Genomic DNA, 24,426 nt, shown 5'->3' with positions numbered 1-24,426 from the left:
TGGTCACCAAACTGGGTCACCAAACTGGGTCACCAAACTGGTCACCAAACTGGTCACCAAAGCAGGTCACCAAACTGGTCACCAAACTGGGCTGTGGCTGCACACTCTGAGTCCCTCAGTACTCCCAGAACCTGACTGCTGAGAACATTAAGTGCTCACAAAACCACTCAAGTCTTGGACAGGCTGGAGAAGCAGCTCCAAGTGCCTGTTCCATGACCTGAGCAGCTTTCCAGAGCCCTGCAGGGAGCTGTGGCAGCAGCAGGGACAGCAGAGCAGAGCCCAGTGACACAGACATGGACAGCAGAGCTCAGGCAGTGCTCCCAGCTCTAACCCTGACACACATCCACGATTCCCCTGGGCTCAAGGTCCTCATTCCTCTCCCAGAGCTTCCTGTGACAGCCAGGTCTGTGTGGGAGCTGATTTGCTGTGTCCCACATGGCTCAGCTCCTTTGGCCTGTGCCTTCCAGGTGACTGTCCCAGGGACTAAAAGGTGACTCAGAAAGCACAATGGAAACAAGTCCTAAAGTCCAGCCAAGCCAGCACTCCTCCCTAGCCTGAACAGAGTCTCTGCCAGGATCCCAGCCTGCCTGCACCTACTGAGAACCAGAGCAGGGAGAAGCAGCTGAGCTCTGTCCCTAAGGCAGGGCAGCACCTCTGGCCCTGCTCTCACATCCCAGGTGTTTGGGCAGTTGGATGCTGAACTTCAGGACATCCCCACACTCCAGGACTTCTCCACACTCCAGGACTTCTCCACACTCCATCCTCTCCCCATTTCCCTCCTGGTGACACAGCTGGTGCAGAGCAGGCTGCTCAGAGTGCAGGGACAGCCCTGCAGCCCTTCCCTGTCCTGCAGAAGCATTCAGCAGCAGATGCCAGCACACCAGCTCTCAGTGCCAGGTGGACCCTGGAGCCACAAAAGCAGATCTCCTGTAGATGTTAGAGGTGTTCAGAAGGGTCTGTGGTTCCTTCTCCAGCTGGTCAGGCTGGTTCATTGCAGGCTCCCCATCAGGTCAGCAATGGAACAGATGCTGCACAGCACCTCTGGGTTTGATCCACCACCCAGCTGACACAGAGAAGCCTGGAAGCAGCTTCATTTAGCACTGGCTGGAGAAATTCCTTACAGGAAGCTCCAGGCATGTTCAGTAAAGGATAAAAATGCAACACTCCATGCCTGTGGCTGCTTCTCTCCTCCACTGCTGGGCCACCAGGCTGGTTAAAGTGCTGGGACACCTTTGTCTGTGCCACTGCAGGCACATGGTGTGGCAGCTGCAGCCTCAGGCTCCTTGCTGGAGCTCTTCAGAACCAAGAACTCCAGTAGAATGTCCAGGAGGCAGAACACCAGGTGCCTGGAATGGAAAAAACACAAAGCTTAGGCTGGTCAGGGCGTGGGAGGCAAAGCTCAGCACAAGGAAAGTGTGTTCCAATGCTCCAGGGGAGAGAGGAACAATATCAGGTCCCCAGAGAAATGTTTCCAGAGGTGGTTCAGCTTTTTTTCACCTCCCCCAAACCAGTGGGTGTTGAAGTTGCTGAGCAGCACAGAAAACACAAATGCATCTTCTGGAGCAAAACACGTGTTTAACAGGATCACAGGACCCCTGAAGACACAAAAGACCCCTGAGATCACCAATCCCCACCTTGTCAAGCAGCCCAGAGCACTGAGTGCCACATCCTGTTGTTCCCTGGACCCTCAGAAGATGGAGACTCCAACACCACCCTGGGCAGCCCTTTTAATGTTTAACAATCCTTTTAATGAAGAAATACCTCCTGATGTCCAGTCTGACCCTCATGTCTCTGCTCTCCATCACCAAACCCTTGTTTTCCAGACTCACAGAACTGGGAATAGACAGAAACACCCCCTGCACAGACCTGCAGCTCCTCCAGAACCAAACTAAACCAGGATCTGTTTTACTTCCCTGACATCTAAATAAGCAGGCCAAACATAATTAACATGACTGGCTTAATAACCTGCAGCCAGACATGCAGATGTCCCCTGATATAAGTATGGAATAATAAACTGGGTGTTTGGTGCCAAGCAGCACTGGCAAAACCCTGGGCACAGCTCTCAGAGATCACCAGGGTGAAGACCACAATCACAAACCTGTTTATCACAGGCTCAGAGCCCACCAGGGTAAAGAATACAATCACAAAACTGTTTAGCACAGGCTCAGAGCCCACCAGGTAAAAACCACAATCACAAACCTGTTTAGCACAGCTTTCAGAGCCCACCAGGTTAAAGAACACAATCACAAACCTGTTCATCTCAGGCTCAGAGCCCACCAGGTAAAAACCACAATCACAAACCTGTTTATCACAGCTCTCAGAGCCCACCAGGGTGAAGACCACAATCACAAACCTGTTCATCTCAGGCTCAGAGCCCACCAGGGTGAAGACCACAATCACAAACCTGTTCATCTCAGGCTCAGAGCCCACCAGGGTGAAGACCACAATCACAAACCTGTTCATCTCAGGCTCAGAGCCCATCAGGGTGAAGACCACAATCCCATACCTGTTGATCACAGGCTGGCTGAGTGACTCCAGCACCAGGTTCCAGCTCATCTGACACTTCCTGGTCCCAAGGATTTCCTGGATCACATCTGGAAGTGTTGGAGACAAAGCTTTAGGCAGTGAATATTTCCACAGGTCAGCCTTCTGCTGGTGGGTGCTGAATCAAAGCTCATGATGGTGCTCTGGGGCTGGGAGAGCAGGGAGTGCCAGGACAGCATTCCTGGCTGGAAGGGCACATACCAGCAGTGCTTTTTCATTCCCAAAGGACAGTGAGGGCCCTTTACACTAATGAAGGAGTTAAAAGTTCAGACTGCACTCACAGGGATTAGGCAGCAGCTGCTTTAATGCCAAAGGTCCTTGTGTCAAACTTCAAGAGAGGGAAATCCAGTGCAGCTGGGCTGGGGATTTCAGCCCAGTGCAAAAGCCACAGGCTTTGCATGGTGGCTTTGCTCACCATGGGACCCTCTGGCAGCAGGTGGGAGCAGAGCTGTCCTGAGCCCTGCTTTGTGAGGTGGCTCAGAACTGAGCACTGAATCATGGCCTGAACTCACATCCCTTCCCTCGGAGCTGGGCTGCCTCCCAAACCCTTACACAAACTATCCAGAACTGGAAAACTCTGGGTTTTGCTTGCAGGAAACCATCAAACCTCAAGGGTCATGAAGGTTTCCCAGTGCCTTGGCACGAGCAGCCTCCATCTCTGTATTTAACCACATTTCCAGAGATTCCAGTGCACTGGAGTGTTCCCCAGCTGCTCTCCTGCCCCAGGGCAGCTGACAAGTCTCTGGGACACACTTACTGGGCAAGATCCCCATCAGGCTCTGCAGGGCCTGCTCTGCTGTTGCCTTCTTCTGCTCCTCTGTCCTGGGGGGTTTAGGCACTGCAGGTAGAACTCCTCCAGGCCAGATGGATTCCTGCAGCAACTGGAGGTACTGGACCCAGCGCTGGGTGCAGGTCAGGGTGACCATCTGCACCTCCAGCCACCTGCAGGACAGGGAGAGGGACAAAGGTCAGGAAAAGTCCAGCTTGGGAGCCAGCTGGGATATTTCCACCCATCAAGAGGGTTAAATCAGCTTCTTTGGGTTTGTTAACGTGCAGTTTTTATGTCTGTACACTGAAGATTTCCACAAGTCTTAATTAGCTGAGTTTTCCATGCACCAAAAGTGGGATATGTTCCCTGTGTTTCTGACAAGCAAAGGCCATAAAAAGCCCCATCACCCTGCTAATCACAGGGACCCAAGTGAATCACTGGTGACTAAAGGAAGCCCAGCTCAGGGATACGACTGGCCTGAAGCTCCTCACTTATCTCCAAGCACAATCTGAGAGAGAGCTGGAGGAACTGGTGTTGAACTCCAAACAACCCCCAGGAAGGACTGGAAGGACACGAGCCCTGTTCTGGCAGCCTCTGCTCCTCTCATCACTCCCTCTGCTACCGAGACAGCCAAGGATGTCTTTGCTGGAGACCAAAACACACTCCAAGGATGACAAGGCATGAATATCCTGATGCTTCACCCCCCTCTCATCCTGCTGTCCAGTCCTGCTCCATCCACTGATGGCAAGCAATGAGATAACAGAATCCCCAAAGGTTTGATTTGGAGACCTTAAAGCTCATCTGATTTCACCATGGGCAGGGACACATTCTACTAGACCAAGCCCCATCCAACCTGGCCTTGGACACTCCCACGGAAGGGGCAGCCACAGTTTCTCCAGGTACCCTGTGCCAGGGTTTCCCCACTGTCACAGCCAGGAATTCTTTTGTTCCCATCCAAAATCCCACAGAACTGCTGATGGTCCCTCCTGCTGGGGCAGGACTGTGCCCTTTCTGTGTAACCACCTGCAAATCCCCAAATTCCAGCTCCCCAGAAGGGCTCAGAGGGGTTTGCAGCTGCACTGGATGATGTGTCCCCAACACTCAAGGGCTGGCCAGATGTGAAATCACGTCCTAGTCACAGCACAAGCCACAGCCATCAGTCACAACTTGCATGGCCTAAAATCTTTGCCCTCAGCATGAGGAGTGGTGTGACCATGTTCACAGGGGTCTGAGGATGAGGGAAGAGATGAGGATCTGACTCCATGTTTCACAAGGCTTGATTTATCATTTTATGATATATATTATATTAAAACTATACTAAAAGAATAGAAGAAAGGATTTCATCAGTAGGCTAGCTAAGAATAGAAAAAGAAAGAATGAATAACAAAGGTTTGTGGCTTGGACTCTCTGAGCCAGCTGACTGTGATTGGCCATTAATTAGAAAAAACCACATGAGACCAATCCCAGATGCACCTGTTGCATTCCACAGCAGCAGATAACCATTGTTTACATTTTGTACCTGAGGCCTCTCAGCTTCTCAGGAGGAAAAAATCCCAAGGAAAGGATTTTCCATAAAAGATGTCTACAACAGAGAGGCTGTGGACGAACCCCACAGGAAGGTTCAGCAGGGCTCAGGGTGCTGCACTGCTGGTGCTGTGGCCTCACTGGCTCTGAAGCAAAGCTGGGAGTGTCAGCACAGCACTGGGGTAGGGAAGAGGTTTGTGATTCTGCCAGTTCTTCAAGATTCCCAGAGGACAGGAGGCAGCCAGCAGGGCCAGGAGAGCCGTTCCTCTTGGCAGCTGCTGTTCGTGCTTGCAATTCCGTCACCACTACGCCCCGGCAGCTCCCAGCACAGCCAAGAGCCCTGCCAAGGCAAACTTTATTTAACCTGCACTCTGCCAGACTGTCTGCATTCTTCCTGGGAGAGGCACTCGGGCCAAGGGTGTCCTTCCCCACACAGCTGGGCACGGGGGTACAGCAACACCCAAAGGAAGCAGGTTGGCATCATGCGGGACAGGGCTGAGGAGTGAGCAGGGAATGAGGTGTAAACAGTGATTCTTGAGGGATGCTGTCCTGGTTTAGGGCAAATTTGGGAGAAAACCTCTAAAGGGGTCCCTCCAGAAAGCAAACCCTCATGGCTCCTCTGCCCAACTGGTTTGGGAAGGATTCCTCAGAGAGAAGTGGAAAGAACCTGTTTATTTAACAGACACAGCACCCCCAGCACACAGAATGAACAATACCAGATTACATCACTCTGTCACTGCTCTGAAAAAGATGACAAATTCAGAAAGTCTCTCCTGTGGGTGCTCACTCTGTTATCAATCCCTCCACCACTGGGAATGGCTGCTGCAGCCACAAGGTGCAAACTCTTGGTGTTCCCCAGGTCCCAGTCCAGAGCAGGTTCAAATGGTTCCAAGAAAGGGAAAGAAAAACAGTCCAGGGAAAATTCAGACTGCCTAGCTAAACTAACTAATGAGCAGAAGCAAGAGCAAAGCAGGAGCAAGAGCAAAAAGCAAAAGCTGCACTATGTACTCTCTGTGTCCTGCTGACCACCAAGGGAGTGAGCAGGCTGCTAACAAAACAAAATAAAGCTTTGCCCTTCAGAGCCAGCCTTGAAGGCACAGAATAACATCCAGCATAAACAGAACAGGGGATACAAGCATCATAACATCACCCTAGGACAGATGCACACCTAGGAAATGCCAGCTGGAAAGCAAAGGACTTTAAAAAACCTGAAAAGGATCTCAGTGAAGGGGTAAGGCCTGGAATGTCTCAGAGCAAGGGACAAGGGTGATGGTCCCAGCGCTCCCAGGAAATGGGAAGCACATCCTCCATGCTCAGCATTGCCATGGACACAGAGTATGGATGCTGCTGCAAGATAAAGCCAGAGGTACCGACCTCCCACTGGCTTAGAGGACAAACTGTCACATCCCAGTCCTGCCAAGGAAAAGCCATGTTGGAAATACAATTAAAAGAGTTTTAATCTCCAGCCATCAGCAGATTTTAACACTCTGGATCATGGTAAACCCTCCGGCTATTCCCAAGCAAATTAAAGTGTTAAACTGTGACTTCTCTAGGGGCAAGAGTTTTCATTAACACAGATTTTCATTAACAGGGTTTTTCATTAACATGGTTTCTTACACAACCCGCTCTCCTAGCTGAGAAAACATCTGACAAGCAACAGAAGTTCAGAGACTTGGGGACAGAGCTGCAGAGTCAACCCTGCACCAAGGGGGATCAGACTGAACATTGACTCCAAACTCATTACAGCAACAGCCTCTTTGCAGCCTTTAAAAGGTTGCAAAAAGCAAAGAGCAAGCTTTTTTTTCCTTTGAGTTCCTAAAATAGCAAAACAATCAGGCAAATAGTGAACAGAGAGAAAGTTGAACCTACAGAGGACAGCACACGTTTCCAGACAGCTCAAGAGCAAGCTGAGAACTGACAAATGCTGGAAGGCCCCACACAACCAACCTCCTGTATGTCCCTAAAAACACCAGAATTAGGCAACAAGGCCTCCAAATAACACCTCTAAATGTGATCTCACAATCTAAATGTGATCTGCACATACTGTGAGCACATGAGTGCGTGCAGGTCTGGATTCCCAGAGTTGTGGAACACCAGGGATGGATTCTCCTCCTTGGGAAGCAGAGGGCAGCATCTGGGAATGGCTCCATGGGTCTTGCACAGCTCCACACAAGCTCCTATTAGAGGCCAACTTGCCCCATGGTGCTCAGAGAGCTGGGGAAAGAACACCCAAACCCACAAAGTTTACAAGGAAAAATCAAGAAATAGGAGAAGAAAGAAGGAGAAACCAAAGGCAGGTGCAAATGGAACACAGACCCAAGCACCTCTGCTCTGGGCTCCCTTCTGCCATTCTCTGCTCCCTCCCAGCCATTCCAAAGCACTGGGAGGAGGAGAATGGGGATTTTGAAGGAGTTTTGAATGAGTTAGAGATGGGATTTCTGAATTTTTTTGATGATGTGGTTTCTTTTCTTATCTTCTACATAGGCATGAAGGGTGAGTTCGGCTCACATCTTCACTGTGTGGTTCAGAAGGTCACAAGACCTTTAGTTACAAGACCTTTTAAGGATTTATTGATTAATAAAACACTGGTAACAAGGATACTTATGTTTTTGACTCAATCTTTAAATATTCCATCTTATAGACTCATGATACAGTGTGAGCTTTCTTAACTAATCATGTTATGACACACAAACCTACAGTACAGCATTCTAAACTCCTTGTTTACCTTTGTAACTGCTTTTATTTTTATATTTTAAACTCTAAAACTCTAAACTTTCTTCTACTTAATTTAATGTGTCTTTGTTTTAAACTATAAATCCACATCACTTAAGTTTGGAAGCCTTTTCCAAGGTCTCAAATCAAATCTTGTGTTTAATTCTAAGCTTTGGCTTACAGGCCCAAAGTTTTGAGAGTTCTTTACATTTCAGATTCTAACAGAGGAGAACTGTCAAGACTGGTCCATGTGGCTCTAAATCCACTCTGGGAGAACAGCTGAGGCTTCAGCAGAAAATCTCAGCACACAGTGAGCTGTCATGAAGAGTTTCCTTCCCTCCTCTCAACCACAGGCAAACATCAGCACCCATTTTGGGGAATCGCATCCCATTCCAACACACACAGAGCTGCACCAGCATTTAAATTGTGAGGAGTGAATTAATTCACAGAATATCTTGAACTGGAAGGGACCCACAAGGAAAGTCAAGTCCAACTGCTGGCCCTGCACAGGACATCCCAAAAATGTCCCCTCAACTCCCACACCTGTAGTTGCATCTCAGGGAGAGTCACACCAACTTTATTGAAGATTCCTACCTGAGTAAACCCCAGAAAATGGCAAATTGACCTTTCCATCAGGCAGACTTGCTGCACCAGGATTGGGATTAACCCCTCAGGAACTCCAGATATCTGCTGGTTCAAAGCTGACCTTCACCAGCAGGTCACAGATGATTTTTTGTGCTATTAAAAGCCTAAGCATTTGAGATTCATGTGCATTGAAAGCACTCACACACTGCTCTCAGGTAGAAATAAATCCACCAGAAAGAAATATAAATAGACTTCTCTTATTTTTTTTTATTTTTGGATGGCTGATGAGTTACTATTTTCATTCTGCTATTTCATGAAGAAATAGCCTTAATAAGAAGGAAAAAAATAAACCCATCACAGAACCATCTCCTTACACTTCAGAAATAGATAAAGTGACCTGCTGGGCTCAGAATGCTCTGATAGTGCCCAATGCAAAGAGCCAGACTGCAAAGGCTACTGAGGCCTGGAAGATAATCTGCAGGGGCATAACTTGCCCATGCTGTAAGGCACCTCTGTTTGAAATAGCTGCTGCTGGAGGAATGAAATGGCTGCTAAAAAAGAGCCAAATTAATGCCATGGTTCAAGCTGGAACTCCAAGGTCAGCTGAAGAGGTTCATCAAGATAAGAAGGGCCTGGGAGTGAAAAACAAGGGCTGGGGAGTACAAACCTTTGCATTATTTGGGCTCCTAGGAGGGAGGAAAGACAGGCTGAGAGTCAGGAACAGGTAACTGGGCTTGGTTTTACCTGGCTGGAGCCTCTCACTTAATTGGACCATCCAGAGAGCTCAGCTCAGCAAGGACAGGCTGGATTTGCTTAGTCTGGACATCAAAGATGTACTAAGAATGAACAAAGAGATATAATACTCTCCAAATTTACACCCACCTGCCAGGAATGGGTAAAACTCCGCTCGTTTTGTGCATCAAGGTGAGGATTAAAACTGAGATCACCTCAGCTAAGGAACAGTGAAGTTAAATATGCTGACTGTAATTGAAACCTGAAACAATAGCAGTTGTGATTTCCTCAAACCCAGGGGTTTTAAGGATTTAGATAAACACAAACTGAAGGCCAGGCTAGAAGATGACAAAGAGGAGAACAAAGCTCTGCTTTAGCTGCATAAATACAAACAGCTCTACAAATATACATGAACTAGCATGTCCAGCTCACCCCTGAGTGCTGCCCACCCCAGAACATGGCTCCCCTGCCCTAAGGAATACAGTGTGGAGATCCAGAAGCTCAGAAAGCCCTCTGGGACCAACGTAGTGAAAAGGATTGAAAAAAAACCTCAACATCTGGAAAACACGAGGCATTCAAGCATGACTCTGAAATTAAGAAAGTCTGGTGCTTAAATCACCAGACCATCCCTGCCTTACCAGCTCTTGTTCCCCAGATTCCTCCTCAGATAATGCACAAGATTATCCTTAACTCAAGGGTTCAAGAGGAGGAACACTGCAGTGCTTTGACCGCAAAACCTTTCTGAGGAAACCTTGTAAAAATGAAGCAGCAGCTGCAGTGGGCACAGCAAGAACTGAAAAACACAAATAGATATTTCTTGCCCTGAGGCTCAGCTTTCAGCACCTGCTACCTGAGCCTAAATCCACCTTCTCCACACAGCAGAAACATGTGCAGCACACTCAGCTCAGCACCTTCAAAGCAACCTCACACTTGTCCAGGCCATGGGTAAACCCTGTGCTGAGGAAAGAAAAGGAAAAAATACCTCCATAAATGAAAGGACATGAAGCATCCTGAGGCCTTTTAAATTCTGTAAAAATTCTCCTTCTTGAAATGTTCCTCTGCTGGTGCCCTGTGAAGGTTTAGAGTTGTAAGCAACCCATCCTGGACCTGGCTGGCTTCCCACCTTTCCTACCTGCTTGACCCAGGGACATGTGGGTGTGCAGGACATCTTACTGTGGGGCAGAGAGGAAGGAAAAGAAATAATTCTGTTCTGCAGGCAATCATTCACCCCTGCAGGGAGGAAAGCACCCCTTGGAGCTGGGATTTCTGTGCCATTTCATGTGTTGCTCCCTCCAAACACACCTGCTGCATGAAGAAATCATGGAAACTCACAGGGCTGCAATGGCTTCACCCTGCAGGGAATGAACCATTGCTTTTCCCAGCCTGGATCTTCCTCTGATGCCCTGGGGCTCAGGGAAGGGGGGGAAAGGTATGTGATTAAAATAATCATCCCCAAACCCCCTTGATTTTTCACAAAGCATCCTGGCTTTTGATAACATCTTCTTCAAGTATTTATTGAGCCAATTAAGCTCTCAGTGGTGCCCCAGGGAGAGGCCAGGCTGTCTCAGCCAGACCCTGCTTGGAACAATTGCTTCATTAGCCCACTTCAGAATCAAAATACATAAACCCACTATTAACCCTTCTAAAACCAGGGAAAACTAAAACCAACAGGGAGACATGACTTCCACTCAATCCTTTTCTTCTTTGTTCTATTTGAAATAGGAAGTTGTTGAGCTTTTTTAAATGCAGGAAAAAAAGCTGGCATGTTATAACTATTGAAACAGAATCAGTTAGAATAATGTTGCAATTATTATCAAAGCATGGAGTGCTGGCTTCATTCTAGTGGCTGTTTTTGGAAGAATGCTGCTTCTAGAAGAGGGGAAAAAAATTTTGTTTGGGACAGAGATTCAAAGCCAGATCCAAAATTTCCAGGTGCTTGGAGACAACTGAATCGAGGCCCATTTCCAAGCTGATTTTATTTACTTTGCATATACACACCAAGACACAGAGTCCTGAAATCACTTTTACTGACATACCACAGGCTGCAGTTCCTGCTGCTCCTCACGGCTACAACACAAACAGCCAAACCCAGAAATGAGGAGCAAGATGCCCTGAGGTTGGTTCCCCTAACTCACAATTCTGGTGCTGCTATTAGGCTTGTTTTTAGGGACAAGGAGACTTTGCTGCCACATAGCTGGGCCTGCCAGCACAGCCCCTCTGTGTGCAGCTGCCAAGATCCTCATCAAACATGCCCAAATCCACTCCCCAGGTAACAAACCAGGAGAATGAGTGGATTCAGATGCTCCAGCTGCACTGATATTGCATTCCTGCCAGCAAAACTCAGGCACTGCCTGAGGCTGGAGTGGTACCTGCCAGCCAGGGACCCAAAGGGAAGCAGGAGCACAGTCTCAGCTGTCAGACATGGCCCCTCCATGGCCCCAGGGCTGGCAGAACACCCTGCCCATGGGCACTGTGCTCCCAGGGGCGCTTGGCTGCTCCAGGTTTACTCAGGGACACTGAAGAGGGGCAGGCATCACTCTCTGCTGGTGGCACTTTCCAGTCAAGAGGATCAAGGTGGCTGCCAAGGGTCTTTGTGCCAGTTCTGTTGGCACAGAGATCAAAGAAAACCAAAGAGAAAATCAGAACAAAGCACCAGGCAGGGGCTCTCTGAAGCTCCAGACCTCCTTGAGTCACAAGTGCCTGTGACACTCAGCCTGACACCAGCAGAGCCCAACACCAAGGTGACAGCATGAACTTGCAAGAACCAGTTCTCAAAGGCATGATGGCCAGTCTCAAAGCATCCCTGCCTCTCCACCTACAGCTCACACAGACTGGAATGTCACCTCCTCTAATCTTCCCGTTTGGCCAAGGGATGAGGGGACATGGAGGAGCACAGGAATGACCCAAAGCAAGCCAAGCAGTGCTGAGCTCGTGGGTAAGGCAGGGATGATTGGCATTTATTTTAACTCCTGCTCAGTGGAACATGACACCAGCAAAGCTGCCTGAGTAGTTCCACATGCTCCTTTCAGGGACAGGCACTTCCGAGCCTGGCACAGACTCTGTGCCCAGCCCTGCTCAGGTTCCAGGGCACAGACAGCTGGGGTGTGCTGAGACACCTTCCCCCCACTCAGTGCTTTGTGGCCATGGCTTGCTGTTTTGCTGCATGAGAAGGAGCCAGGAAAAGCTGACAGACCAGGATCTGCCCCTTGAATACTCCCAGGTCCATCCTTGGGGTGCTGGCACTCCCCTTTGGACAGGAGAGGTGGTGGCTGTCACCCTGGCCCCAGCTCTGCAGGGCACTGACAGACCCCAGACCTGAGGCCACTGTGGGGACAACTGAGGGCAGGGTGTGGGGTCCCAGCAGCCTCAGCACTGTGCCCAGCTCTGCAGGGCACTGACAGACCCCACACCTGAGGCCACTGTGGGGACAACTGAGGGCAGGGTGTAGGGTCCCAGCAGGGTGTGGGATCACAGCATTCGTGCTGCGTATTTTTAACACCTCATTGACTCACAAGGCTCTAAAAAGCACCCAGATTCTCCAAATGCTTCCACCGGAGCTCAGAGCAGCCCCACCTCCTCCCCTGTGCCAGCAGGTTGCTGCTGCAGCTCCCAGGGGAAGGAAGAGGAGCTGATCCCTGCAGGGCAGGAGGGAAGCGGAGCCGGACAGAGGCAGGAGGGGACAGAGGGTCTGGGGTTTGTTTACAGGCACGGCCCCAGCACGCTGAGAGGCTGCTGGAAGCAATCCTCGGCCCCAGGGTCATTCCCACTCCCAGCCCCTCCATCCTCCTCTCCTTGCAGCTCCAAAAAAGGCTCACTCCCTGTTACATAATGGGATGGGCTCAGTGCAGACCCGGCTCGCACACGCGGCCGCCCTTTCCTCAACAATCCCTTTTTCGGTCATGGAGCCTTCCTGTCCCACTGCCACCGGCCTGACAGGCAGGGAGACTGATGGGCCTGGCTGCAGCCAGCCCTGCTGGGGAGAAGGGGAAGGAGCAGAGTGCTGGGATGGTCCTTGCACAGAACAGGGAAAGGAGCAGGTCAGGATGCTCCTTGCACAGAAAACGGAATGGAGCAGTGTGCTGGGATGCTCCTTGTACAGAACAGGGAATGAAGCAGTGCTGGGATGTTCCTTGCACAGAACAGGAAGGGAGCAGTGGGCTGGGATGGAGCAGAGTGCTGGGATGGTCCTTGCACAGAACAGGGAATGAAGCAGTGCTGGGATGATCCTTGCACAGAACAGGAAGGGAGCAGTGGGCTGGGATGGAGCAGAGTGCTGGGATGGTCCTTGCACAGAACAGGGAATGAAGCAGTGCTGGGATGATCCTTGCACAGAACAGGGAATGAAGCAGTGCTGGGATGTTCCTTGCACAGAACATGGAATGGAGCAATGTGCTGGGATGCCCCTTGCACAGAAAGGAGAAAGGAGCAGTGCTGGGATGTCCCTTGCACAGAACAGGGAAGGAGCAATGCTGGGATGATCCTTGCACAGAACAGGAAGGGAGCAGGTCAGGATGCTCCTTGCACAGAACAGGGAATGGAGCAATGCTGGGATGGTCCTTGCACAGAAAGGAGAAAGGAGCAGTGCTGGGATGCTCCTTGCACAGAACAGGGAATGGAGCAGTGCTGGGATGTTCATTACACAGAACAGGGAAGGAGCAATGCTGGGATGATCCTTGCACAGAACAGGGAATGGAGCAGTGCTGGGATGGTCCTTGCACAGAACAGGGAATGGAGCAGAGTGCTGGGATGCCCCTTGCACAGAACAAGGAATGGAGCAGGTCAGGAGGCCCCACCATCAGTAACAGTGTGCTCACAGCAATCATCTGTGAGCACACTGAATCAATCATCTGAATCATCTTGAGCACTGCCAGCCCAAGGCAGAAAGTTCTCCAAGAGAGGGGGACTGGCTCTTGCGAGAAGCTGGATCCTGTTCTTGGTGAAAGTTTTGTTGGTTTGTGGTCATTTCTCTCACTCTGCACCTAGTGTCTCATGCCAGAGCAGAATTCTCATCTGGCAACGGCAAGAGGGCAGCAGGAGCAGCACCTACCCTCTAAATACAAGCTGGCAGAGGAGTGTCCAGCAGCAGCCCCTCCAAACACTGCCAGGACACCTCCTTCACATCCCCTGCCATCTCACCCAGCCACTGGCAGGAACAGGAAGGTCTGATCTCCTGAAGGGATGATTCCCACTCATACTTTGTGACCAGCAATGGTTGAAAACACAACCCAAATCCATCTGCTGTCCTGTGTTTATCTGTTCTCAGAGGCAGGAGCATCAATTCCTTGAAGAGCAGATGCTCCCAGAAGAGTTTCTGGTACTTTCTCCACCTGTAAAGGGTTTCCAGACACAGGGCCAGCCAGAATGGCAGTGCCAGGTCTGGCTGAGCAGTGATCAAGTTGTAAATATTTAAATGGAAGAGAAATAGAACCAAATTCACACTGTGTCCCTGGACAGGCTGGTCTGAGCTGGAGACCTTCTGGTCTGCTCAGGACAGCAGTGACCACCTGGGCCAGGAATGAGTCCAAGTCTCAGGGCCAGGGTGAATGGCAAACTGCAGGAAGGCTCCCCATTCCCAGACCTCCATTGTGGAGGTAAATACAGGCAGCAGAATTGGGAGGAAAATGTTCCCTGCAGCAATCCAGGTGCAACACCATCCTCCTGGTGACAGGTCAGTCCCCAGTGTGCAGCTCTTTCCCCTGGGACTCCTGCCTGTCCCACAAGAGCAGAGCCAGCCTCACCATGTGGATTTCAGCACGGACACAGGGTTTGTTCAAGAGGTTGCAGTTGCACCCTGAACTGATGGGGACACCAAGAAGTCCCAGGGCTTCCCCACATCACCCCCAGCCAGAGCTCTGCCTGCAGCACATGTGGGTTCACTCTGACCTGTGCAAGTGGAGCAGCTACAAACACATTCCTCCTCACTCCTTCCTCCTCACCCTAATCCACCACACAACCCAGGGAGCTCCTCCACCCTCCAGCTCCAGGATGTGCTGTGTGTATCCCAACTTCTCTAGTGGAAAATGCCAATGCCACGTGTGGGTGCTGCAGGCCCCCTGGGTGACCAGGACACAGCTTATTAGGAGGTGATGATGTGCCTGTAGAAGCTCTCATACCGCTGTGCTTACACACACAGATTGGGTTGCAGCTTGCTCCCAAGAGGCCAGAGCCCATTCTGGAGAAGTGGGAGCAGCCCCCACCTCCTGCCACTGAAGGAACAGGCCAGGACTGAAGGACAGCAGTCCCTGACCTCAAAGCACTTTGGCAATCTCTGCTGAGGGCAGCTCAGGTTACCAGTTCTGTTATAATGAGCTGCCCTGCACATTCTGATGCTGGCTCTGGATGCCTGCAGAAGAAAGGGCACAGCAGTGGGAAAAGCACTGCTCTAAGACTCTCCCAAGCCCTTCAGGGAAGGCTTTCCTTGTGCTGTGAAAAACCACATCCTCAGCTAGTGATAGTCACCAACCTACACCAAAAAACAGGAATTCTCTGTTTGTGTGTCTTGGCCTGGAGCCTTACCACCCAGAGGCCCTGGCCCCAGGAAAGCTTGGCAAGTGCACCCCAGCTGGAAAGGAAGCCTGTCCCTGCTCCATGTGTGGGTCCCTGCCCCAGGCACAGGCAGAGCAGAGGGGTGCAGCAGTGAGAGCAGAGACCACACTCTGAGCTGTCACTGACAAGTTGCTGTTCCCTGGGCCTGTTTATTCCACTTCTGCAGAAGGAACAAGCTGAAGCCCTGGGCAGCACAGAGCAGGAGGCCAATCCTCCCCAGAGAGCCCCAGAGCTGGGCACTGCTGCCCTTGCATGAGCCAAGACTTACACTCCCAGGGCTGGATCTTCCCTTCCCCTGATTTCAAGGGACAGGAGGCTGCCCATTAGAGCTGCTCACGAAGAAAACAGCTGCTGGTGCAGATCTCTAAGGTATTAACTCCACATCCATGGAGCACCTGCTTTACAGAACTCTGGTGGTTGTTGCACACACAGCATTTATCTGCACTCAGGCACGAGCTCCATTCCAGCTGTGACTCCAAAGGGAATGCCTCTCACAGAGCAGCCAGGCTGCTCACTTTGGCCTTACCTTTGAACAAGGGTCCCAAAGAGCACATTGAAAACCTTCTGGATGTTCTCTGTGCACAGCCAGCCCCAGTGATCCACCAGCACCAGACGAAGCACGTCCAGGGCCAGGTCAGCCAAAGCTGTCTCGGAGTCTGCCAGGAGGAAGAGGAGGGGCAGATGAAGAAACCACCTCAGGGAAAATCTGGTGAAAAGCATCATCCCAAACTCATTCATTTCTCCCCAGCCTGGCCCTTTGTCCACTCACAATGACCTGCTGCAGCCCAGCCAGCCTGGGACCTGCCCTCCCCACTCTGGTTTCCACCTCATCCAGGCAGCCCCAGTCTCCCACCAAGGGCTGCACCAAAGGCTCAGTTCCTTCTCAGTTAAACAGTGGGATTATCAAATCCCAGTCCATGTGCCCCAAACAGGTGACAGAGCAGGTGGTGGCTGTAGCCAGGATGAGGTGCATTGCTGAGGACTCTCATCCTGGTCTTCCCCATGCCTTTCCCTGCTCCCAGCAGTTTTCCAGGCACCAGGCTCTGTTGGTGGCTGTGCGCTGCCATCGTGTGGCAGATCCCAGCCTTGGCAGGAAGGGGGATGAAACACATCTGGATAAACCAGATTTACCAGTTAAAACACAAACCCACACACCTACCCGAATATCTCTGCTGTCACAGACCTGGGACACCAAACCTCCCTCTGATCCTCAGGGGGATGTCAGAGCCTTCAGCAAAAACAGTTTCTACTCACTAAGGAATTACTTTCATGCTGTTTGTCCCTGAGGTGTTGTGCTGAACAAGCTCATTGATGTGCCACAAAACTGCCCCAGACTGCCACTCCCAGGCCACCACCCCAACCTGAGGCTGCTGCCTCGGCTCTGCTGTCCAGGTGAGATCCTGTGCAGCAGCTTTTCCTAATCTGGCTCCCCTCAGCCTCATCTTCCAAGCTGTCTGTCTACAGAGACAATTTACACTCACAATTTACTACTGGAAATAAAGGGAAAAGGGATTCTGGACCCCACACCTCTCCTCCTCTGCTCTTCCTCTTCCTAAAAGCTGGACTAATTAATTCCAGGATTTGACTTGGAAAATACAGGGCACTTGGCACCTCTTGCTCTGGGCCATGCATAAGTTACTGCCCACTTGCTTTGCCCCCTGAGACTTCCCAGTGCAGTCTGGAGCTTGCCCAGAACCTCACACAGGGAGCATCCTCACAAGCTGTTTATTCCCACAGCATCCAAATCCTCTTCCTCAGAGAGCTGCTGGCCAACCACTTCCCAGAAGTCACTCCATGAGCAGATATGGACATGGCTTTGCCTTTTTATCCAGACATTTGTTTTCCTCACCCTGCCAGCCCGGCCTGAAGCATCCCAGATCTGTGAGCATTTGAGATCACTGACATTCCATTTCCCTCAGAGTTCAGCTAACTTGGCCTGCTCTGTGCACAACCCTGGCCTCCAAAACTCCAGTCCTGCTTCCCCAGAACCACAGACATGTGTTCTAAGATGACAGGCAAAGCTGGTAGCACAGGCTGGGTTTCAGAACACCAGGCCTATCCTATCACAAACACGTGCTTTCAGTCAGAGCTTGCCAAACTTGAACCACTGGAGAGAAGATTTTTGGGAAGTTCCAGTTGATACAGCTCAGCTATTCCAAGAAAAAAGATTGGGGAACATATTTTTGCATGTGTTTAGGATAATCTTGTAACTGTTCTGGGGCAGCCCTGTGCTTCAGAGGAGGGTTCTAGAAGCAGAAAAGGGAACATCATTCCTTGAACTGAGATTATATTTGTGCCACTCCCATCAAATCTATCTGAACTTAATCTCAGAGGTCCTTTTATAGTATAGACATATCAAGGCTATCTGGAAACTACCAAGAAACTGTGATTTGGCCCATTTTTAGTTTGTAAGAGCTTGATTTTAGAACATTGCCAGTTTAAGCAGCATGTCCTTAAGAAACCTCTTTGTGCAGTGACTGCTGAGCACACCAAGGTGAAGATCTGCAGTGACACAACTGAGCCAAAACCCAATTTGCTCCCACCAGCAACGATGCCCAGAGCAATCACCAAACAGCACTGGAAAACCTAATTTGCTTTCCCTTCAATCAAGATGCAACAGGTAGGAAAGCAGGTCCTGAAAACCTTTCAGGCTGAACCTGCAGATGTTGGAGCTGCTGTGGTACCAAGGGGGAGAAATTCAAGCACTGAGAGAGGCTGAGCTCACCAGAGTCAGTGTCTGGATGTCCTCCCTGCTCTGCTGTGCTCAGCCCATCCATTTCTTCCTGCACAGAGATTTCCTTGGCTTCTCTGCCTCCCTGGCCTTCAGGAGCCTTGCTGGGGACTGCTTCCAGCAGCTTCTCCTGCTTCTGGATGAAGGATTCCATAGCAGCCAGAGACAGGGTGCCAGAGACCTACAAAAGTGTGTTAGTGCCACAGAGCCTGGGCTCTGCAGTGCCCAGACAGCCTCCCACCTCCTGGTTTGCACCCAGGTGCAGCCAACAGCACAGCCAGGGCTGCTCATTGTCCTTCTACCAAGAGCTGGCATGTGGCAACAAGGCTGCAGCAGCCACAGCCCTGGTGGATGGTGATTATTCCCAAACAGGCAGTGGTTGGGGTTGTGAAAGGATTACAAGAGGATCTGAACTTACAGCATTGCCCTCCCTGATGGAGTACACGATCCTGTCATGAGCTTCACTCACACTCAGCACTGGAGTGATTTTGCTGGATGAGAACCTCAGCCTGGACCTGGAAAGCAGAGCCATGGCACAGTCAGTTTTCCCTGCAAGTTTTGAGTCATGAGTTTTCCAGCCTCAGCCAAGCCCCATGACCTGTTCCTGCTGTCCACATGCAAACTAAGAAATCTGATTAGACCTGAAGTGGTTCAGAAAAAGCATCTGCCTCCAAGATAACTGGCAGTGAAACCAACAACAAAAGCTGTAAAGCACTTTTCCTCACATACACCAGAGCTGAGCCAAGGTTTTCCAGCATTCCACAAGGAGCTGTTACACAGAAGCTGATAGGGAGATGTAGGCAGATGTCAGCAAGGTGTGAGCACTGTAGCACACCCAGGGAAGTGTTCAGAAAAGCCTCTGAGATGAAATACACTCAGCAGGATTGTGAAATCTAATTATAAACATTGACAAAAAGAAAGATATGAAAGGACATTGGGATTTTGGGACAAATTGTAAAATAGCCTGTTTATCATTAAGGAATGTCTTTTTCAGCCAAAATGGTTCCAAACTTGTACTTTTTGAGTTTGTCTTTCTGTCCAAAGCAGCTTTTTCCAGCAAAACATCACTTTTTGGAAAGAAAAAGCCATACTTGTACAGAAACCTTCCCTTCCTTGGTGAGGGAAGAACCACTGATGAGACAGTCATAATGAGAGTGGGCACTGTCAGCAGCACCAATGTTTGGTGAGGAACATATATGAAACAATCTTAAGTATTACTCATAAATAGCTATTTAAATGTTTTCTGGGCAAAGCCACTGTTGGAACACGTGGGAGAGGCAGGAGGGGACTTTCAGGTAGATAATTTACAGCTGTATTTTGCAATCACTCCCTGCATATATTTAAGGTTAAAAAGCAATTCCTCAGGACCATTAGAGTCTCTGCTGGCAAATGGCAGCAGCTCAGAGCTCTTTTAGGAAGAAACCTACCTTGTGTGGAAACCTGAGCATTGCTGGGAAACCCTTTAGATAAACTGCAGCTCAAAAAGCTGTGTTCAGCAAGGGAAGGAGAAAGTAATTCAGCTTCAGAAAACAATTTGCTACCCAACACATACAGCCCCAAGTCAGTTCTTCCCCACCATGGGCTCAGTTTGTGCATGAATCCCTTGTCCTGCAAAGCTGAAGGAGCCCTTACTTGCTTTTCTTCCCGTCTGTCTGGGATTTCCCATCCACTTCTGACTCACTCAGATCCTCCGTGGGGCTCTGGGGCTCTGACCTGGGGAACGCCGTCTTCAAGGTGTCCACAATGGCATTGACAACAATCTGCAAAGCCAGCCTTTAATTATTGCCTTTAATTACTGCATTGATCCTTGGTGCTTACACTCATCAGGAGTTTTGAGACTTGCACTGGATTTTCTATTAAATAGAAAGAACCTATTAAATAGGTTCTTTAACACAAACTCTGACCCTTTATGGGCTTCTGGGCAAGCTGAGCCCAGCTCCAAAGAAAGGGTTTTGGCTCCTAGGAAACACTGAAGCCTAGGGAGCATCTCTGGGAGCAGCTGGAAAGGGCTCAGGTAAGCAGCTCCCCATTTTTCCCACTTTGTCTATCCTGGAGACAAGGATATTATTACTGCCTTTAATTACTGCATTGATCCTTGTTACTTACATACATCAGGAGTTTTAAGACTTGCACTGGGTTTTCCATTAAATAGGTTCTTTTAACACAAACTCTGACCCTTTATGGGCTTCTAGGCAAGCTGAGCCCAGCTCCAAAGGGTTGAGGCTCCTAGGAGACACTGAAGCCTAGGGAGCATCCCTGAGAGCAGCTGGAAAGGGCTCACGTAAGCAGCTCCCCACTTAGGAAGCATCTCTGGGGGCAACTGGAAAGGGCTCAGGTAAGCAGCTCCCCATTTTTCCCACCTTATCTATCCTGGAGACAAGGATATTATAACTGCCTTTAATTACTGCATTGACCCCTGTTACTTACATACATCAGGATTTTTGAGATTTGCACTGGATTTTCTATTAAATAGGTTCTTTAACACAAACTCTGACATTTTATGGGTTTCTGGGCAAGCTCAGCTCAACTCCAAAGAAAGGGTTTTGCCTTCCAGGAGACACTGAAGGCTAGGGAGCATCCCTGGGGGCAACTGGAAAGGGCTCAGGTAAGCAGCTCCCCATTTTTCTCACCTTGTCTATCCTGGAGACAACGAAGGGCTTCTTGACAAAGGCGATCCTGGCGTCGGTGTTGAGGGCCAGGAATTCCTGCACCTCCTCACTGTTTGCAATCTCAGGGACTGCACACAATTGCTGCAAGGACAGATGGAGATTCAGATCATTTCAAAGTCAAGTTCCCAGCCTGATTGTGTAATGTGGAAGAGACATGGTGTGCTATTCCACTGTCTGCACAAAGCTGTCCTGAGCTCTGCTTGGAGCTCACAGGAGCACACAAACATCCTACCTTCAGGAAAGATTCCAGCAGACTTTTCCTGGCTTCCACTTTATCGCTGTCCATGTTTCCAAATGGCAGATCAGGGAACAGTTTCTTTGGTCCTTTGATGTCTACAAAGGAAACAAACCCACAGACAAACTTGAGAAAACTGCAAAGCCACAGTAACCTTAAATGAAAAGACTTTTAGATCTTAAAACTGAAAAATTTTTAAGACTAAAAATTAAAATTTTAAAATCTAAATACAGATTTTAGTCTTTATTAAAACCTTAATGCTCTAATGATTAAGGCTATCCTCACACACTGCCTGGCATCAGCCCAAGGTAATGCACAGACACCAGGGTTTATATGCACTGTTATGGTGCAAAATTGCAAAACCAACTGTCGTGGAATGCGCAGAGGAATGGTTTGAAATTTCAGAAGAGATAAATCATTCCTCCAGCCAGCTCTGCACAGAGCACTGGAGGATGTGGGCAGGGAACACAGCCCAGCATCCAGAGCTGCATGAGCAGGGCAGGAAGCCCTGGGAGCAGAGGAACAAGGTGAGAGGGAGAAGGATTTTCTCGGAGGGCCGCTGCAGGCACTGACTTTTCAGGAACTTGCGGAGCTCCGGCTTCTCCTCCAGCCGCGTCTGCAGGTTGAGGAACTCGCGGTAGCGGCGGTTCACGGTGTGATAAGCCACCTGCTGCAGGCTGCCCGCCGCCTCGCCCTCCAGGGCTGTCTCATACTGAGGAGGAAGGCAAAGGCATCATCCTCACACATCCTACAACAGCCCTGCTCCCCCCTCAGGCCCCACCCAGCAATTCCTCAGTCAACCCTTCCCTGAAGAGGAAGGAACCAATCATGATGGAACAAAAGCAGGAAAAGAAAAGATTCAACCAGGGCCACAGGAATCCCAAACAGCCACAGTGCTCGGTATTTCCCCACTACCAGACTGTCCTGGTTCGAAAAGGAAGTGAGTTTTTTGGGAGTTTGTGGTCAAACCAGTCAGTGCTGAAATTTGAATACTGGCACCTGGCGTGGCCACTGAGGACACAGATACACCTCTGAGAACACAGGGGGTTAAAAGTCACATTTTTCTGGTCACATCTCACAGCAGAAACTAGGGAGAATATATTTTCATGGGGGCACTGGCACTGACAAAATGTATTGTGGAGACCCACACACAGCAAGTGCTCACTGCAAACAGCAGCCCAGGCAGTGGCAGGGATGTGGGAAGGGGTGAGGAGCCCTTACCTTGACGGTGTAGAGGGTGTAGGGGTGGAAGCCAGTCCCGCTGTGCTCCCGGGCAGTGATGGTCCCGGTGATCCGCAGGTTCTGGATGACCACCGGGCCCTCGGGGCTGCTCAGGGGCTCGAAGCTGAAGGTGCTCATGGAAGCTGTTGGGGAGGACGACAGCAGGGGCAGGCTCTGCCCAGGCTCTGGGGGAAACGGTGCTGGGCCCTCTCCTGCCCCCAGATCTCTCCCCAGGCTGGAGGGTCTTTGTGAGGAGAACCTCCTTGGGACAGCTGGGCTTTCCTCCTCCTTCTCAGCCGCTGGCTCGATCTGGATGTCAGGGCAGGAGCTCAAAGCAGAGGTGGGAAGCAGGCCAGCATCCGAGCTGGGGACAGGGGCGTGGTCCAGGTCCCCTGTGCCATCCTCCGAGGCAGGTGCCCCCTCTGGCACAGGAGGGTCCTGGGGGGGCTCATCAAGGAGCTCTCCAGCAGGGGAAGGAGCCAGCAGCTCCACATCCTGCCCCATGTCAGGTGCGGGGGATTCCAGCTCCAAACCCTCACAGGGGAAGAGGGATCCCAGGGCTTGGGGGCGCAAGAAGGGTTCCTCTGCATGGCATGACCTGCTCGCCTCCTCTCCCTCCTCTCCAGCAGCTCCTGCCTCTCTCCTGAGCCCCTCGGCAGCCCTCGGGGACGGGGAGAGCCCGGCGGGAGCTGCGTCCATCTGTCCCGGGAAAGGCAAGGAATCCGGCACTGGGGGTGCAGGGTGAGGCTTCCCACCCCGGGGCTTCTTGGAAAACGCCCCAATGAGCAGCAGGTTGATCCAGTCGGGATCGGACATCTTCCTGATGGCCGGCAGCAGCACGTTGCAGGCCACCAGCTCCACCACCACGAAACGTCCCGTCCGTGTCTCCAGGTGCGGCCAGGGCACCAGTGCCCGCAGCAGCGCGTCCACGGCGGCGCGGGCACAGCCCACCTCGGCCGCGGGGCTCAGCAGCGCGGGGTGCGGCCCTGCCAGCCGGCTGTACTCCTTCCACAGCGTCCGGCCGCCCTTGGGGTCGGCCCTCAGGGCATCCCGAGCCCGCAGGAAGCTCTGCAGGTGCTGCCCGCAGAGCAGGAGCAGGCGGCGGGCCAGCGCTCGCCGGTCCACCCGCTTCATCCGCCGCCGCAGCTCCGCGGCCAGCCCCAGCATGGCCCTCTCCACCTCGGCCTCGAAGGCCGGCTCTCTGCTCACCGTGCGGTACCACGAGGCCACGAAGTCCCGCACCACCTTGCGGACGGTGCTGGCGATCTCCTTCTCCAGGCGGGCCTCGTCCGCAGGGCTGCCGGCCGGGGCCCGCAGGGAGCTGACGAAGCGCTCCAGGCGCAGGCGGCGGCCGCGGGGAAGCAGGGCCGGGGGGCCCAGCCAGCCGCCCAGCACGGCCAGCGCCCCGCACAGCAGCCCCAGCGCCCGCAGGTCCAGCAGCAGCTGCAGCGCCAGCAGCCAGCCCAGGGCTACCAGCAGGGCCAGCAGCGGCCGGCGGGACCCCGAGGGACCGCGGGCAGGCATGGCGGGGCGGGCAGCGGCTGTCACAGCCGGAACGGTGGGGAGGGGTGCACGGCTCGAACCTCACCGGGCTCGGCAGGGGTCGACCGGGGTCGGAGGTTCAACCACCCCGAAACCTCAGCGGGCACTGGCGCTCAGAGCGCAGCGGGTCCGGAGCCCTCTCTGGGCTGGGTCAGAAGGCCCAGACCGGGATCCTCAGCGGACAGCGGGGCTCCCATCGCCCAGCACACCTCGACCCCTGAGTGGGTTCCGCGGCGCTGCCTCCCGGGCCCCCCACACCGGGCTCCGCATCAAGCAATGAGACCGAGCACAGCCCCCCAGGCCGAGCCCTCGCCGAGCACTGGGGCTGGGCACAGCCGAGCCCTTACCGGGCACCGGGGAGAGGCACGGATTCCGCCAAGCCCAGTCCCTCTGGGGCTGACAGAACCCAGCAAACCGGGACCCGTGATCGGCTATCCACAACGGCGCGACTAAACAGACCCTTCACCGCGCACGGGGACGGGTCTCTCACCGCGTACCTCAAGCCCCACCGCCCAGACCCCTTCCCAAGCACCGGCACCCAGCCCGAGGAGCCGGGAGCGCGGGGCCGAACGCGGCACACCGGGAGCCCCGGGCCGCACTCACCGCCCGGGCCCTC

At 51.8% G+C, this 24,426-nt stretch overlaps 1 protein-coding gene across 2 annotated transcripts; it reads right to left on the bottom strand.

The window, feature by feature from the left end:
* SNX19 (sorting nexin 19) lies at positions 1 to 24,426 on the bottom strand. 2 transcript variants are annotated; one of them, XM_063178293.1, is made up of 11 exons: positions 22,269 to 24,420; positions 21,621 to 21,759; positions 21,045 to 21,145; positions 20,774 to 20,893; positions 19,776 to 19,903; positions 18,562 to 18,658; positions 18,138 to 18,324; positions 15,939 to 16,068; positions 3,302 to 3,486; positions 2,507 to 2,594; positions 1 to 1,346 (listed from the first exon to the last, which is right to left on the bottom strand). In XM_063178293.1, exons 1-11 carry the CDS (start codon positions 23,790 to 23,792, stop codon positions 1,214 to 1,216), a joined length of 2,832 nt encoding a protein of 943 aa, XP_063034363.1. In that variant the 5' UTR covers positions 23,793 to 24,420; the 3' UTR covers positions 1 to 1,213. The 2 variants fall into 2 exon arrangements, with proteins under 2 accessions (XP_063034363.1, XP_063034364.1); XM_063178294.1 differs by lacking the exons at positions 1 to 1,346; positions 2,507 to 2,594; positions 3,302 to 3,486 and adding an exon at positions 10,667 to 11,468 and having other exon boundaries at positions 22,269 to 24,426.

The sequence above is a fragment of the Melospiza melodia genome, chromosome 29 (assembly GCF_035770615.1).
Source record: "Melospiza melodia melodia isolate bMelMel2 chromosome 29, bMelMel2.pri, whole genome shotgun sequence".
Taxonomy (NCBI): domain Eukaryota; kingdom Metazoa; phylum Chordata; class Aves; order Passeriformes; family Passerellidae; genus Melospiza; species Melospiza melodia.
This window is presented reverse-complemented; position numbering and strand designations above follow the sequence as displayed.

What these genes read in the sequence shown, in the direction of transcription:
- SNX19 (XM_063178293.1), bottom strand. Translation starts at nt 23,792, where the DNA reads ATGCCTGCCCGCGGTCCCTCGGGGTCCCGCCGGCCGCTGCTGGCCCTG. An exon ending in ACAGACGGGAAGAAAAGCAA is followed by an intron (nt 18,659 to 19,775) that starts GTAAGGGCTCCT and finishes TCTGCTTTCCAG; the next exon opens with GTCCAGGCTGAGGTTCTCAT. An exon ending in ACATCCAGACACTGACTCTG is followed by an intron (nt 16,069 to 18,137) that starts GTGAGCTCAGCC and finishes TCCTCCTGGCAG; the next exon opens with ACTCCGAGACAGCTTTGGCT.